Source organism: Henckelia pumila, chromosome 3 (genome assembly GCF_033568475.1).
Source record: "Henckelia pumila isolate YLH828 chromosome 3, ASM3356847v2, whole genome shotgun sequence".
In the NCBI taxonomy this organism is placed as follows: Eukaryota; Viridiplantae; Streptophyta; class Magnoliopsida; order Lamiales; family Gesneriaceae; genus Henckelia; species Henckelia pumila.
In genome coordinates, this window is record NC_133122.1 from 42,406,975 (window position 1) to 42,424,489 (window position 17,515).

At 32.7% G+C, this 17,515-nt stretch overlaps 3 protein-coding genes across 3 annotated transcripts; 1 reads left to right on the forward strand and 2 right to left on the reverse strand.

Moving 5' to 3' along the window:
* Positions 1-2,020: 2,020 nt before the first annotated feature.
* Positions 2,021-3,778, reverse strand: LOC140891583 (F-box protein SKIP22-like). Its single transcript, XM_073300158.1, has one exon. The coding sequence runs from the start codon at positions 3,661-3,663 to the stop codon at positions 2,140-2,142; it is 1,524 nt and encodes a 507-aa protein (XP_073156259.1). The 5' UTR covers positions 3,664-3,778; the 3' UTR covers positions 2,021-2,139.
* Positions 3,779-5,027: 1,249 nt separating this feature from the next.
* On the forward strand, positions 5,028-12,483 carry LOC140886319 (vacuolar-sorting receptor 3-like). The gene is made up of 12 exons (XM_073292862.1): positions 5,028-5,519; positions 6,949-7,641; positions 7,717-7,805; positions 7,926-7,995; positions 8,067-8,150; positions 8,236-8,312; positions 8,384-8,465; positions 9,842-9,924; positions 10,013-10,079; positions 10,565-10,693; positions 10,945-11,054; positions 12,133-12,483. Exons 1-12 carry the CDS (start codon positions 5,210-5,212, stop codon positions 12,229-12,231), a joined length of 1,893 nt encoding a protein of 630 aa, XP_073148963.1. The 5' UTR covers positions 5,028-5,209; the 3' UTR covers positions 12,232-12,483.
* A 3,080-nt stretch (positions 12,484-15,563) lies between these two features.
* Positions 15,564-17,293, reverse strand: LOC140888570 (uncharacterized). The gene is made up of 5 exons (XM_073296259.1): positions 16,808-17,293; positions 16,417-16,668; positions 16,226-16,291; positions 15,987-16,052; positions 15,564-15,668 (listed from the first exon to the last, which is right to left on the reverse strand). Exons 1-5 carry the CDS (start codon positions 17,291-17,293, stop codon positions 15,564-15,566), a joined length of 975 nt encoding a protein of 324 aa, XP_073152360.1.
* Between the last annotated feature and the right edge of the window lie 222 nt (positions 17,294-17,515).

The following is a 17,515-nucleotide window of genomic DNA, read 5'->3' on the forward strand; positions in this document are numbered from 1 at the left end:
TAGAAGTGACCTTACTTTTTAAAAAAAACGGGTTATGAGGTTTCAAACAACTTATTTTGACAAACTTATAAGCTATTCGAAAAAATTATCAAACAAATTTAAGGGCTTATAAGCTCTTAGTGCTTAAAAGCTGTTTTACGAGTTTATAAGTTGTTAGAACTTATTTTAAAAATAAGCTGTTAAAGTGTTTGAATAAACTTATTTTAAACAACTTAAAGATGTTGATATGTTTGGTATTATAAGATCTTTTTTATTGTCAAAATTACCAAAAAAGGTATAATTATATGAAAATAAAATTTTGAGTTATACACATACGAAAATAGTTTTAGAATAAACATATATTAAAAAATAAAATTGTTTTAATATTTTACTTTAGAAAAATTTATGTGATTTGTAATTTTTTTAAAATAATAATATTTAATATTTAATGGGTGGAGAATATGATGAAGATTTATGAAAATATTCAAGGATATTTTAGAGAGATAGAATATTAAAATAAGATATTTTTGAAAAAATTATTTCCCCCCTTACTTTTTTAAAAACAGTTTATAAGCTGTCAAATAACTTATTTTGACAGGTTATAAGTTGTTTTTAAAAAATTTTGACAAACAAAATTTGAGAGCTTAAAAGCTTTAAAACGGCTTATAAATTGTTTGAAAAAACTTTTAAACTCTGCCAAACACCCTCTCACACACCTTCTAAAACTTAAAGGTTCCGTTTTGGACAATTTCTTAAAAAATAAACATGATATGACTCTATTTTTTTAATATATAGTGTTGTTCAGATTTTTGGGATGCTCTATTCGGAAAAAATCATGCTGAAATTTATGTATCATTTTTTAAAACTCATTTTCGTTGTTTACGTTAATAAATACGTTTTGACAAATATTTATAAAATATTTTTTTAAACAAAATGATTTTTACAATATTTTTATAAATTTTTTCAAAAATTAATATGCACTTGGACAACTATTTGAAAAAACACCTTCACATTTAAAAAATAATATATTTTGATACACATCATTGTCTTTCATTTTTAAACATTTAAAAAATATCTCTATATAATTCTTTAAAAACTATATTTAGAGAATTATTTCTAAAAGTTATTTTCAAAGCAGTTCTACAAAATGTTTGAATTTACGGAAAAATCATATTTTCGTTGTTTACGTTAATAAATTGTGGTCGTTTGGTCATTAAATCTTAATCACGATCACAGATCCTCACACTTTTGGTATAAGCCTTCTCCTAACATGATAAAAGATGAATAGCTTGAATCATAGGACTCCTCGTCCAGATCTGTTCAAATTAAAATTTACGTTTTGGCAAATATTTATAAAATGTTTTTTTAAACAAAATGATTTTTATAAATTTTTTAAGAATAAATATGTATTGAACAACTCGAAAAAACACTTTTACATTTAAAAAATAATATATTTTGATACGCATCATTGTCTGGATCCGGATCCTCTGCTGTGGAGAGAAAAATAACACAACATACTGTGCATTAAATAGTATTCTGTAATTCATATCACAAGATTAAATAAATAAATAATTAATTAATTACACACATAAAATATTGAAATCATGTCCATTTCAATGCACGGTATCCTATGCTGTTTTTCACTCCACAGCAGAGAATCTTTTTCCATCATTGTTTTTCATTTTTAAACATTTAAAAAACATCTCTTAATAATTCAAAACTATATTTAGAGAACTATTTCTAAAAATAATTTTCAAAACAGTTCTACAAAAATGTTCGAATTCAAACGTATACTTTTTGTTAAAGAAAACTAAATAAAATACTTTTCACATCTAGCTATATATATATATTATTTTAATTTAAACTAGTCAACATTAATTTACTACATATATGATACTATAAATAGTATGGATTGTAAGCTAAGGTCTAAGAAAACTCGGTTACTTCTTGGCTGTTGCTTATTACCATAGTTATCAAAGCATACAAAGGCACATGTAGATCGTAAAGCCTAGGCGCACACATCAAAGGGAATATGCTAGAATCTTTAAAATGTTTGTTTATTACAAAACATAGACATGATATGGCTTTACTCGCTTTCAACAAGTTACGTTATTACAAGCATAAAAGCTAAACTAACGTCCATTAAACCACCTTCTGAGTTCAAAAACGTTCCCTCCTGTTTTGCTCTCCAAGTCTGCAGTGAGGAGAAAAATTCCGAATCCGAGGATTGATTGGAACATGGAGCCTAGTGCGCGTATCACGCCCAAGGACGGGCCAAATATCGTGTGGACCGCCTATTACACGGGGTACCTGAGGGGCAAAGAATGGGTTCAAAGGCCTTGTCCTCCTAGGTAATGCTCCGATCCTCCTTTCCAAGACCTTCCTGGACTTCTCCCTCTCCCAAGCCACGGCAAACGCCTTTTTCCAACTAGCATATCCCTCGGTTCTCTCATTTTGAAATTGCTCATTAAACTTCAACTTCCACAAGTCATCGCTCGACGCAACGTATTGCAGTTCCGAGCACACGCAGCTTATTTTAGCCACATCAACTCCAGGCAGCAACTCCAAGATTTTCATTTTTAGATCAGTGGGTAGTCGTATAAAGCATGGAGGTAGTTCTAAACCAGTTTTCTCACATAAACTAATCAACAATGGCAATGCAAGATTATCTTTCACATCTCTCCAAAACTTAAACAGCTCTTTTTCCGGTGATGCACTTGAAACACCGCCATCGAATCCTTCGACACTTTCGGTCACACCACAATTCGCCCAAGCAACATTCAAAAGTGGCACTAGTTGATCCTCATTAAATCTTAAAAAGTGAGTACGGTGTCCCCTTGATTCATTCCCTAATGATCCATAAACAGTCATGTACTTCCCTAAGCTCTGAAATTTCAAGACAATGCTGTCAATTCCATCACCGTGGCCAACGATATCCGGTAAAGTGTAAGACACTGACGGCATAAAACCACCAGAAGGCCAATCATTCTTAAACTGAAAACCATCTATTTGCTTTTTCAAATTTGGGTCAAATCCCACAAAACCAGATTCTGAAAATACCGCATGAATTGCCACTACAGCCAATTTGTGATCAGGGCCACAATCACCATTCAACTCGTCCATGAATACTTTCCTCAAATACCCAGGTACGGAAAATGACTTGTCGACTACGTCTGCTGAAATCCCATCACTATCATTGTAATGGTCATCACAACCATCATCTAACTCCATGAACTCTGTCGATTCCTCGAACTGGGTTGCCGTATCTAGTGTTTTCCTTTTCAGCCCATCAAACTCCGAAATCTTGGGTTCGCTGAGGCTGTCACCGGAATTCAAATCTTGAGACGCCTCAGATTCCCGGGATGGATGAATATCTTCGGACTTTGAATCATTACCAACTTCTTGCTCCAAAACAGGGGGATAACTATGCACTAAATCAGGGTCGAGGGTAAAGAATATAAGATCACCGGCGGTGACCCCTAGAAGCTGGAGAGAGTCCTCGACACCAGGCGATGCGGATCGAAGCTCGTCTTTTCGATTCAGGGATAGGCGAATCGAAGCGGGTGAAGGGAAATTCGGGAGGTTTTGAGAAAGAATCTGCTTGAGTTGGGGAAGGGTACATGGATTGGGGGCTTCGATTTTTAGGGTTTCTTTGGATTCAATTGATCTGAGCCTGAGTTTCATGGTTCGGAGCTTCAAGAATCTGAAACTTGTGAAGCAGGAAATGATTTGGATTTAGGGAAAGTTTTCATCTTTATCCAAACATTGACGGTTTTTTTTTAAATAAAAATAAAAATTGCTAAAAAATTTTAATATAAATTTGAAATCAGCATAATTTATTTTATTGTTTTTTAAAAATTTTGAATGTTCTTTCAAAAAAAAAATATTTTTGAATGTAGCAACCATGAAATTAAAATTAAATGATATCATATTCAAAATTATCATAAAGCCATCATTATATTAATATTATTTTTTTTCTCAATGATTTATGGGTGATATTAGTATTCTGGTAAATGTTTTCAATCTATCTCCTTGAACTTTTCTAGATTGTATAGCCTTTAATTTATAACTTTGTTTATGATGAAAGTTTAATAAAACTATATTGAAATATTTTCTAATTATATTTTATCTTTCTTGGATAAATCTATATTGAAATATGTTAAGTATCTTGCAATCGACTCTATCTAAAAATAATATATTCATTTTGATAGGAAAAAATAATGGAATAATCGTATAAGGAATTAAACATATTAACAACTTAATGTTCGTAACTAGAGCTGTCAAAATGGACCAATGGAACGGGTCAATTCGTAACTCATCAAAATCCGCCAATTGACAGGACGAGATGGACTGACCATTAATTCTTAGTTATATTTGGTGAGTTGGCCCGTAACTCACCAGTCATCACAACCCACAACTTGACAGGACTGAGGTGAATCGACCGTCATTTGGACGGATTAGAAAATTGTCAATCCAATTGCAACCCGTCTATTTAGCGAGACAAGACAGATCAACCCAATAGGCTCAACTTATTTCGATACCTCTGTTCGTAACTCTACACTTTCCAACACCTCATCAATCTAAATTTACTTGGAAGTATGTTAATCACTTCCATTACAAAATGAGAAGTACTTAAAATAAAGCATTAAAAATCTCATAATCAATGGCCCATTTTTATTCTAAATCAAATCATTTAAAGATCAACGGCCACAAAATAAATTATTTAAGATAAAGCCTTAAAAAATCAAGTATGACAATATGTTGATATCTTTCGTACAAATGAAACAAAATTACTTTAGCTGATTTTCTAATTTATTTTCCTTAAAAACAACATTGTTTAGTAATAAAAGTAATCGAGTCATAATTTTTCAAAAAAAAGTTAGGAATTAAAAAACGTTGATAATACGCTCAATTCTCCAATATATGAAACTCAATAATTAATAGTAAAAATTAAAATAAAATAAAAAATATTTTTTTATTTATTTTTATCATAATTTTTTAATATTATTATTCTTCAATATTGAGAGAGGACAGGTCTCGCTATAACTCCGACTTCCTTCCCTGTCAAACCACTTTCACTCACGCACAAAAGCGCGTGTTTCACAAACGCCGCCCCATTGTAAGAAACTCCATGAAATTAATTTTGAGGAAATATAGAGTATTCAAAATATAGCTGAGCTGCAATTGCAAAAAGCCTGGAACTTCCTTCTTCTTGATTCTGCTAGAGCAAATGGGTTGTTTTAAAATTCCAAGCTCTGCAATCTCGCTGGGTTTTTTGCTGCTGGCTTTCGCAGAATCAGTGACGGGTCGGTTTGTTGTGGAGAAGAACAGCTTGAGGGTGACGTCACCGGACAGCATAAAGGGGACTCAAGACAGTGCTATTGGAAACTTTGGGATTCCGCAATATGGGGGAAGTATGTCAGGAACTGTAGTGTACCCAAAAGACAACAGGAAAGGCTGTAAAAACTTTGATGATTTTGGGGTTTCTTTCAAGGCCAAGGCTGGGGCTCTGCCGAATTTTGTTCTTGTTGATCGTGGAGGTATCTGTTCTTTTACTTGTTAGAGATTTCTGGTTTTGTTTTTCACTCGTCGGTTACTTTTATCCTAAATGTCCATTGTGATATCTAGAGGTTCCATTTCCATTATCTTGGATATTTCCCTGTTTCAGTTTATGATGTGGGTTAGTTTTACTTTCAAAGAAGTATAGAGAGATTGAGCTTCTTGTTTGAGCTGCAAATTGTTTTTTTTTTTGTTTTTTGTTTTTTTTGTGTGCACGTCCTTTAGTCCATTTTCGTTAGTTTGCTGGTTTGAGAGGTTGAATTTGAGAACGCTCGTCTGTAGAGGATAACTGTTTGTTTGAAGTGGATTTGATCGAAAATACATTCTTTTGGTAATTTCTGATAAATCTCCCTTTTCATTGTTTAAATAAATAATCTCTGTTATTTTAATTTACTTCTCCCTCTATTTTTCAATCACATTCTCATTTCGGGCAAAATAATTGTCTGGTTTGGAGGAATACTTTTATGTTTTATTTTTAAAATTATCATTTGGTTTGTTTGAATTATGGAGTTGGGGAATATTTCTGAAGTTTATCTTATCAAATCATGTGCGTGAAAAGATTGCTAGTTTATCTCTTATTTCATGGGTAGAAATCCACAAATGTAGTGGTTTTGAAAACTCTCCCTCAAGCATGTGTACAGCGGGGATCATTCTTGACTTGCCTTTTTATAGCTCTTTAAATATCTCTTTGAGTAAGCTCTTTGTAAGAATGTCCATCGGTTGAGGCTAGGACAGAAACTAACCCACATACATGTTGCCACTCTCACACTTCTCTTAAATGAAATGCTGGTATTGAAGGCTCAATGAAGTGGATTGAGCTTCTCAAGATTTATACATGGAAGTTGAATGCTACGGACATGATATGTTCCCTTTTGTGATTGCAATAAGTTCAGTCTCTTGGCAAAATGGAATTCTGATGATGAAGGAGGTGATTCTGATGAGCTAACAAGAACCACTCTTCCTGACTAGTTACTCCAGGGTTATAGCAACTTCTCAAATTGGATTCTTTGCAGGACTAAGTGTTAAACTACTGTTACATTTGCTTAAAGTTGGATAATTTCTTATTACCTAAGGATTCGGAGATTCCTTCAAAGCATGAAAATAAATTCAGAAAGTGTAAGCATAGCTTGTCAAATAAAAAGCTTGTGCAGTCTATCCCTTATTTCTTGGGAGAAATCCACCATGTCCTGATTTCCACTAGTTTAAAATGTTCAGTTTTTCCACATTTTCACCTTTCCTGTTATTAAGTAATGTATGGAAATGTTGAATGTTGATTGCCTTTTTAATGCCATCGCTTGAGGAATTCTGATTCATGTCAGTCTCTTAAGATACTCCACTAGGTACAATTGTACATGCGTTAAAAAAGACATAAGTTCACGGATCTTTTTCTTGGTTTACCATGGAACGCAGATTGCTTTTTCGCTTTAAAAGTCTGGAATGCCCAAAATGCTGGGGCAGCTGCAGTTCTAGTGGCTGATGACGTTGAGGAAGCTTTAATAACTATGGACTCTCCTGAAGAGGATGGTTCATCGGCAAATTATATTAAGAACATAACAATTCCATCAGCACTTATTGACAAAAGTTTTGGAGAAAAATTGAAGAAAGCAATCAGTGGGGGAGATATGGTGAATGTGAATCTTGACTGGAGGGAAGCTGTTCCACACCCAGATGATCGAGTGGAATATGAACTGTGGACTAATAGCAATGACGAATGTGGCGTTAAATGTGATATGTTGATGGAGTTTGTAAAAAGTTTTAAGGGAGCAGCTCAAGTTCTTGAGAAAGGCGGTTATACTCAATTTACACCGCATTATATAACTTGGTATTGCCCGCAGGCATTTACCATTAGCAAACAGTGCAAGTCTCAATGCATAAACCATGGAAGGTATTGTGCTCCGGACCCTGAACAGGATTTTAGCACAGGCTATGAAGGAAGAGATGTGGTTCTTGAAAATTTGAGACAGCTTTGCGTGTTCAAAGTGACCAATGAGACCAATAAACCATGGATATGGTGGGACTACGTTACTGACTTTCAAATTAGATGTCCCATGAAAGAGAAGAAGTACAACAAAGAATGTGCAGACGGCGTAATAAAATCTTTAGGTAATGTTTTTCATTTCGCATATTAAATTGCCACCTTCATTGCTTAGTGCCAACATACTGTTGTTCATTCTTCAGGTCTTGATCTGAAAAAAATTGAAACGTGCATGGGTGATCCTGAGGTTGATTCAGACAATCCAGTTCTTAAGTTAGAACAGGATGCACAAGTGAGTTTTTGTGACCAACTTTTTTGACATCATTTTTTCATCATATTGCTGCAATGTGTTTATTTCATATTTTAATGTAAGTATGATTCATTGTCCGAGAACTCAAATATTTACTTATAGATCGGAAAAGGATCGCGAGGTGATGTGACCATATTGCCCACGCTTGTTGTTAATAATCGACAATATCGAGGTTAGACTGTACTAGTATTTTCCCTTTCCGGCAGTAAAATTATTATCTTGTCTTATATGGTTACTTTTCAGGGAAATTGGAGAAAGGTTCTGTTTTGAAGGCTCTCTGTGCCGGTTTTGAGGAAACAACTGAACCAGCTGTTTGTCTGAGTGGTGGTAAGTAATCTCTGCTCACAAATTTTATGTCTTTAGCTTAGTTGGTTTTATAATAAAGTTGGAGCTTATGCTTTGTTAACTACAGATGTAGAAACAAATGAGTGCTTGGATAATAATGGTGGCTGCTGGCAAGACAAGACAGCTAATATTTCAGCTTGCAAGGTACTTTTTCAATTGCTAACTAATAAGAAAGAGTGTTATGGTATTTGGTTTTGACGATTGTGTATATTCAGGACACTTTTCGAGGAAGAGTGTGTGAATGCCCCGTAGTTAATGGTGTGCAGTTTAAGGGAGATGGCTACAGTTCTTGTGTTGGTATGTAATGCAATTTGTTCTTTTTCTTGGATTAGTGGATATGGTTAGTTATATAATTTTATCAGAAATTGCTTTCTATAAGCAGCTAGTTGTTGGAAGTATTTTTGGCAACAAATTATGCTTTACTTTGCTAAGGAATTAGCATTTTGCTTCAGATATACATTAGTAAAATATGAATTAGAATGTATTTTAAACATGTTTATTCTGTTCCACCTTGGAGATTTTCTTCGTCAACATTTTCTCCACTTATGTCTGGTTACATCCGTGCGACTCAATAGGAGGAATAGTATCCAAACAACAGAAAATTTTAATGGAAATGCCTTGAGAACCCAGTCTGGTGCTCTTTCCAGCTGAAAACTAAAATTAAAGGGGAGATAAAGTTGAAAAATAAACTGGACATCAGAAAGCCCATAAATCATGTGATTTATTATTCCACTATTTTCGCGCTTCTTTTGGTATTACAGTGAACCAAAATAGAGAGAGATTGGCCAGTCTGAGTTGACATGAATACGTAGTTCTATTTGGCCGACGGTGTTTCTCACATTAGAATCATGTTATTTTCACATAAACCTTATATGACACCATGCAACCACAAATTGGGTCTTTTGATTGCTGCTAACTAGAATGACAGTTATTGCTTCAAATCTCTCTGAATTATTTTGTTATTTTTAGCAAAGTTACTTGATTGTTTACTGGTGTGCACGTCTGTTTTGTATGTATATATTTCTGTGAGAAAAGGTTGAGTGAAATAATTCTCTTCATATATTGATTTATCCACGAAATAATTACAATTTATATCCAAAACTACCTATATGAGAAAACTGGCTTAATCTAAGGACTAGAAAATAAGTTTAATCCCTAATTTTTAAGAACCAAGATATTTTATTTTGGTGACATAACAGGTTACATTATCCTTGATGTCCCGATTCACAATCCCTTAATTGAAGATTTAACTTGTAATTCTGAATCTCGTCTCTGGCTGAAGCATTGGATGCTTCAAGCAGTTTGGACATTGTGAAGCTCAACTTATAATTTTCCCTCTTTTTGAGAAATTAGTTGTAATGACCCATTTACAACCTCAATTTTTAAAAATAGCCTTGTTTACTAAAAAATTTACAATATAGCTTTATATTATTTAAAAATAAAATACCCATATTCTGCACTTTTCTCTATCTTAATTTATTTTGGGTTTGATATGTAAATTTATTTTAAGAATCATGAAAATGGTAAATTTACTATAAATATTTAGGGTCATAAATATTTTCATGAGATTATTTTTAAAATTTGATTAGATTCTGATAAATACCTGTTTCCTTTTTGTATGAGTATCTCAAGGCATTGCAATGAGACTCTTATTGTCCATTTTCCCCATGCAGCAAGTGGGCCTGGGCGGTGCAAAATCAATAATGGAGGCTGTTGGCACGAAACCAGAAATGGAGCCACTTTCTCTGCTTGTTTGGTTTGTATTTTTTTAATATTCTAATTCTATTATTTTTTGCCAGACAAAAATTGATTCAGATGGCAGAAACCCTGTATTATATATTTAGGATGACGAGGAGGGAAAATGTGCATGTCCTCCAGGATTTAAAGGTGATGGCGTTAAAACATGTGACGGTAAGGAGCTTTTCATATAACATACTAATGAACCTAATAACCCATGTTTAAATTTATCTTAAACCACTGTTTGTCATTAACTAAAATGCAATGCAACACAGATACTATTACAATGTTCCTTTTTAAAGTAACATGACTCCCTGGCGCCTAATACCGATACCCATATACTAAGTCATAAATACCATAACTAGCATGAACAATAAGTTACAAAATACCATTTACTAGCATGAACAATGAACCTATCTTCACTCGGTATTTTTGGAATTTATTTCACATTTTTAAAAGGACATTGTGGAATTATATTTATGAAAAAATATATTTGAGAATTTCAATAATTTCCTGAAGTTGTTAGCAATGATGTCTTTCAAGCAGACACCAAGTTCCCTGTCATTTAATGTTCATCATGGGTCTGAGACTTTGAATTAGAGTACCAGCATATTTTCTTGGTTTAACATCTTCCATGTTGATTTTTTTGTAACAAACAGATGTTGATGAATGTAAAGAAAAGAAAGCATGCCAATGCCCAGAATGCAGCTGCAAGAACTTGTGGGGCAGTTACGAATGTACCTGTAGTGGGGATCTATTGTATATCTGGGACCATGATACATGCATAAGTGAGTTCATTTGCACGTCACCCACTGTGCATGTAGGAAAGCAGTGAATGCCCTCGCTATGATGCATGATTTTTCGTGTGGACTAGGTCAAATATGTTTAGATTACTGTACATTTTAAAATATTTGAGTTGTATGATCAGTATTGGGTTATGTCATTTGGTGTAGCAAACTAGCAGCAGACGCTCGGTTCTATGGTATCTAAGGTTCATTGTCTGAAACTCACATTTTTTCTAATTCTGTTTCTCGTTCAGCTAAGAGGGCGACCGAAGTGAAGTCTGCTTGGACAGCAGTTTGGATCGTTATGATTGCATTGGCTATGGCTGCTGGTGGGGCCTATCTCATTTACAAGTATAGGTTGAGGGTGAGTTTTCTATGCATCAACGTTCAATAAAACTTTTAGTTTAGCTATTTGACCTCAGAAGTTAAAATTTCTCTGTATAATCTGCCCTTCCTTATTTTGATATGTAGACTCCAAACATGTTAATGTAGATAACAAGTAGGTTTTTTAGGGAGATGCTGAAACAAGATGAATGGCTGAAGTCAGTGACATAAACGATCATTAGAGGAATAATTGCCTTGAAATTGTTGAGTTTTGTTACAGATCTTTACCATGGACTGCCAATAACAACTTGGATGTCATTAATATTGAAAGATGCTTCTTTCTACTTGTGTTCTAAACACCTCTGTCAGACATCAACTTCGAAAATGACTGACTTATGTTTTGGGGACACAGGGGTCATGAGCTGAATCTGAAAAACTTTTCATTTAGGCTTATGCTTGGATGGATGGATTTGAATCTATGGATTTTGATTACTTTTATTATTTATAATTAAACAATAGATCATATCTTAAATCCACTCATTGATTTTTAAACATTAGTAATAAAAAGTAGAATGAATTTCAAATGACTACATTATTGGGTGAACTTAAAATCCTTCGTAACTAGCATGTAATACTATATAAGCATATAAGGACTAAAGAGTGGATTTGAAGTTATACACTCCTCTCAACAACAAAAATACATATGAATATATTTGAAATCAATGGATTTGAAATCCATCAATCCAAGCGCAACCATAAAAGATTTCGTATTTGATCATTCAAAGAAAATATGTTTCTTCATGTTTGCTTTGTTTATCCTCAGACATCAAAATATTAAGGTTATAATGAACATTCAAAATTCTTAAATGGTATTGTTTTGAATTTCATTATAGTATGTTTTCAGAGCATAGAAAAAAACAAATTTTGGGAAGTCCTGTTTTAATTTTATCGCATTTTGACAGTTCTTGTGTACGGACAGAAGTTATACTCAGTGCAGTATTTCCTTGCTTTCTTTTTACTATTTCTCTAACGTTGAACATTATTGATGGTTTGTTAATTAGAATTGGAACTCCTGTCATTTTATGGTCAGCTCATCTTTTGCCTTTTTTCAATTTCAGATGTATATGGACTCGGAGATCAGGGCTATAATGGCACAATACATGCCTCTAGACAGCCAAAACGAAGTTCCCAATCATGTTAACGACAATCATGCTTGAACTGAATCCTAAAAATCATTCTATCACAAGGGTGATGCGGGGACTCGTTGGACTGACTTTTGTCTCCATCAGAAGGTTTTGAAGGTATAATTATCTGGTTTTGTAAAAACTTGTTTCACAATAAGTGAACATGTCCGAATCACGATCTTCTTAGGGTATAAGAAAAGGTCATAAATTTGTAAATTTTATCATGTGACAGGTTGTGCCCTCTTTAATTAATCGAGATCCCTTGGTTGTACGCGTCTTTTTCTCTCTTTTGTGTACACGGACTGCACATTTCATGTTAGGAGAGTCAAACATTGCATCTCTTAGCCAAAATCTGAAATCTTTTAATATACAGCATGTGTGTTTTTGGAATGATGGTGCTTGAGAATTTTGTTGATTCAGATAATGTTGTTTTGAGCATTAAATTGCATAGATCTCAAGAATTGCTGACACAGAGGAAACTTGTATTGGCTCTGAAGCATATGACTAAATTTAGTTGGATCTGCTAAACTATATATAAAACTCAATTAAAAGGGTATCAGTTCCACTACCTGCAAGGAAAGTGGATCTGCATGCTTTCTTTGATGTCCAAGATTTTCCATTTCTATTTGTGTCATAATTAGATTTTATATTCACATATAGACAGTAGTTATATTCCTATTCAAATAAATTTAGAATATAAGTTTCCGAGGGTCAGTAATCATTATGCAATGTGACCACCATCTGCTTGCATGAATTATGATGTAGATGACCTGATGTATGTTAAGGAGATTGGTGTAGACTTTATGCGAAAACGCAGATAGTTAAAATCTCGGTGGTCGCTAGTGTTGTGGTATCATAGTCCATGTAACTTTACATGATATTATTGCATCAATGTCTAAGATCAGCAGTCCTAAAGAGAGGCATTTTTGCGTTTGTGAGAAGGTTTTGTTCCTCTTTTCCTGCTGTTATGAATCGATTGTGGTCGTTTTATGTCGCGAACACCATTGATTTCTTCATTCTCGGCGAACCATCCATGGCAGTGGTAGCAGAGAAGCAGCCATTTTTTTACAGCATGGTTGTTTTTGACGTTGTAATTGCCATTTTTTTTTATTTGTTATTTTAAAAAAAAGAAGTTGAGGATAAAATTGTATAAATAAGTACAGGTTAAGAAGCTTTTTCCGGTTTAGAAAAATGATGATAATATGTTGGTTACCTTAATTAACTCGAGATAGAAGTGGCGTCGAAATGGAAAAAATATATTTATAATTATGTGTGTGTGCAAGCTCGTGTGTATATAATATATATATATATATATCAAAATATTACATGTCTATATAATGTCTAAATTAAAAAAACTCAAAATATTTAAATGCATTATTTGTCCCTAACTCGTTCCTGATTCCTTGCCCATACATTACATAAAATCTTGATTAAAGCCATATTTTTAACATATATTTATTCACCATGTTTTTAACATATATTTATTCGCAATATTAAACAAATAAATAAGTCAACTAATATAGATTTTACTTGTACATAATGTTTTTTTGCTTAAAATGAACCAAATACATATAATAACATAAAATAATAAAAATAAATAATTTTTTTTTGAAAAGGCAAAAAAAAAAAACAATAGTTTAAAACTGATAGTTTTAACTTTGATATCAAGGTTTAAATGATTGTGTTCCTATAGTCTATATATCTAATATTTTTATCTAAAAAAGCCACATTTAATTAAAAAATTTATGTCAACCTTTGAGGGATTGTAAATCAAGTTGGCAAATATTATTCCGAGAATAAAAAAAATTATTTGGTATTGGGTTAGATAAAGTAACAGATTAACCACCAAAAAAGTAAAAAATAAAAGTAGCAGATTAAGCTTTATTTTGGATATGTATGATTGTTTTCCAAAAAGTAAAAATAAAAGATTTCCCAATTTGTTAATAAAAGATGATTCATGATTATCTAAAATCACATGGGTTGTGTTTGGATTAATGCGTATTTGGATTTGTCTGACGAAAACATTTGAAATCTATTAATTTGAAAAGACAAATTAAATTTGACGAGTTAATTTGAAATTCAAGCATAAAAATATATTTAGCTAACATAAAAGATTTCAAAAATTTCTTTTTAATTTTGAATAAAATGCGATTTGAATTTTTGAGACGTGAATTTGAAATGAATTCAAACGCAACCTTAGAGCAAAGAGGAAATGCTCAATCATGGCCATGGGGAAGACAATTACTCAGAAGTCAGAAACTAAATTAAAAAATAATTTATTTATTTATTTATTTTTATAAAAAAGGGAAAAACGTACCAGTGTCTCAATTCTCGAGAAACATTAATTAATACAGCAAAGGGAAAAACGTACCACCATTGTTTTTTAAATAATTACTATTTTATTTATTTATATTTTATATATTAATATAATTTATATAGACACACATATTACAAGTGCTGAAGTGCATGATGGTGGTATATTTGGTCATAATTTAAGGGCTTTCAAAGGGGAAGTTACAAGATCATGTCGACACACGTACAATTAAGAGAATATATAAATATATATGAAAGATTTAATTAATTAATTTGATTGATAAACATCAAACAATAGTTAAGGTTTATTAGCTATTTTAATATTTATGTAGACCTACGGCAAATAAGTATAGAATGGAGTTTAAACACGTATTGAGTACAATCTAAATCTAAGTAGATTAGTTTTTATTGTAAAAAAAATTAATTAATTATGTCGATGCTGGTAGAAGTATAAAAAGATAAATTTTCAAAATGAATATCATTCCGTAATTAGTTGTAAAACTGATAATATCGAATATAATTATAATATATAGTTTATACTTTTATCCAGATTAATTATACACACACACACACTAATTACTATTAAATTTCTTGCTCTTAAGCCAGTTACTCTTAAATATAATAATTTATTATAATCATGGACCCATTTATTGATTCTTAATTAGGCATTGATAAAGAAATGTCGATCAATTAATTATATTAATTAATATACCAGTTAATGAAAACTACTTGAACTATCTCCACAATTTTTTTCCTTAACTCAGCCATATATTTGTACAATTTAAAGGTCAAGACCACAATTTCTCTTTAAAAAAAATATATATAGGATGATCGATGAAATCCATTTCTCCATATATAGTAAAAAAAAAAAAAATTAGGAAAAAAATCATTGGTAAATGGTTACCATGCATGCATGCATGGATGGTATGCGATATTTATTTGCGTAAAAATGTAATTTATATCCTGCGTGGATCCCGGTTTTGGAGCCACATTAGGGTTACAATAATCCGGCCGGTTCGGTAGGTGTCGAGGAAGAATCCTGCATTAATATTTTAGGATTCTTGTGATTTTGCAGCTTTGATCCTTAAATCAAGCCCTATGTCCATTCCATTATAAGCAATGGGAGCATACATCCACAGATCATCAGAACTCAGAAGCTGCAGCACAAACAGTACAAAGAAAGCCAATATTAATTAAGATCTTGAAAGATGCAAAGGACTATTTTATGTGTGATTTAATTTTTCTCTAAAAATACATTTCAACTTCCAAACTTATAATAAGTTATGCAAATTTTAGATTTTGAACCAATCTTGTATTTATTGGCAAATCAACTTAGACATATATATCATAATCAAAATATTCAAGTGCATTGATTTTCTTGACGATATATCAATTTTTGTATTACATTGAAAAAAAGGGAGAAATAAAAAGAAAAACAAATAAAAAAATCGATGCCATTCGAAAATATTTCTTACCTTGATCTGAAGTTGCAAAAATTTTACGTATTCCACAGCCTCTTCAAGCATAGTACTGATATCAACCTATTATATTATATAATAAAAACGTTGTTATTTCTCAGATTCTCATAGACCATAAATATTTAGAGAAAATATATAAAAATTTTGAATATATTTTTTTATTTTATTTTTGGGATTATAGTTACTTAATGTATGGAACAGTACCAGTTTTATTGATCAACAATATTGCAACTTACCTTAGTTCCATTGGGAACCAGACACTGCAAGATTTTCAATCTCTCGTTGATTTTCTCTCTTCTTTTCTGTAAAAATTGTGAAAATATAAAGTAAGAAAATTTAACTACTCTTAATTAACATCTACAAATCATTGAATGAGACTTTAAGATTCAACAATATTAATGCAATTAATTACCCTAAGGATACTTACTCTAGCATAAAGACTCTGAGGGTCAGTTGCTGAACCCCGGCTGGCCCGAGCCTTTCCACTGCCTTTCGAGTCTGAACTCGAAGGCAAGTACCCTCCGTTTAGTTCGAGTGAACCGTAGGCCGAATCATCTTCCATGCTGCAGCTACTTGAGCCATGCCTCACAAGTTCGGTATTCATGTTATCGATGTTGTTGTTGTTGTTGTTGTCGTCGTCAAGAATCTTCATCTTAATGTTTCTCTTGTTCTTGTTGACCTAAATAAGAAATTAAAGAAATGAAAACGATAATCAAATTGTGAAAATCATCTCCTTTGAATTGACACTAGTATATGATCCATATATATATGATCATATATAATATAAAAAAAGTGGCAATAATGCATGCGGTACTTACTTCTGTAGGCATTCTAGGTCTTTTCTTGGATGATTCCCTAGGGTTGCTGAATCTATCTTGTTCTGATGGCAAACACATTGGCGGTTCGGACGGATTTTCGTGTAGTGATCCTACACTGTCTCTGCTTGTTTCCCGGTATAAGAACATCCCATGATCCCCATTCATGACATGATTATCATACGTCAATGAATGACACCGGGATATTTCGTCGTGTTTACTCTCCTTCAAACCGTAATCCAATATTGCCATCGGATAGCGCGTTTCATGACTTGAGAAGGGAAGAAGAATGTCATTCCCCTGTGCCATATTCGAGTCCTGATCGGGCCAAAAACAAGAAGTAATCGTGAAGTTAGAACTACCGGCGGACATGTAGTCGAATGGATCCAAGGAGTTTCGAAGTAAATTCGACATGAAATCCCCTTCATCTGAGCACGTTCCATTGAATGAACCCCATTCCCCTTCATACACTGCACCAAGAAGTTCCATAGAGTTTTTTTAATACTAGCGTAAATAATGGATGGGTACGGTGTCTTGGTTCTTAGCAGCTGAAGGGAAGCTAGGTTTCTTGAAAGTGTTGAGAGGTGGTGATCGAAAACAATATTATTTATAAGCTTACAAACTAGGATAAAATATGTTATTTAATTTGGTTTAGTTATTATATATACTACTTGTTTGTGGAATATACAAGCAATAAGTGCTCATAATTAA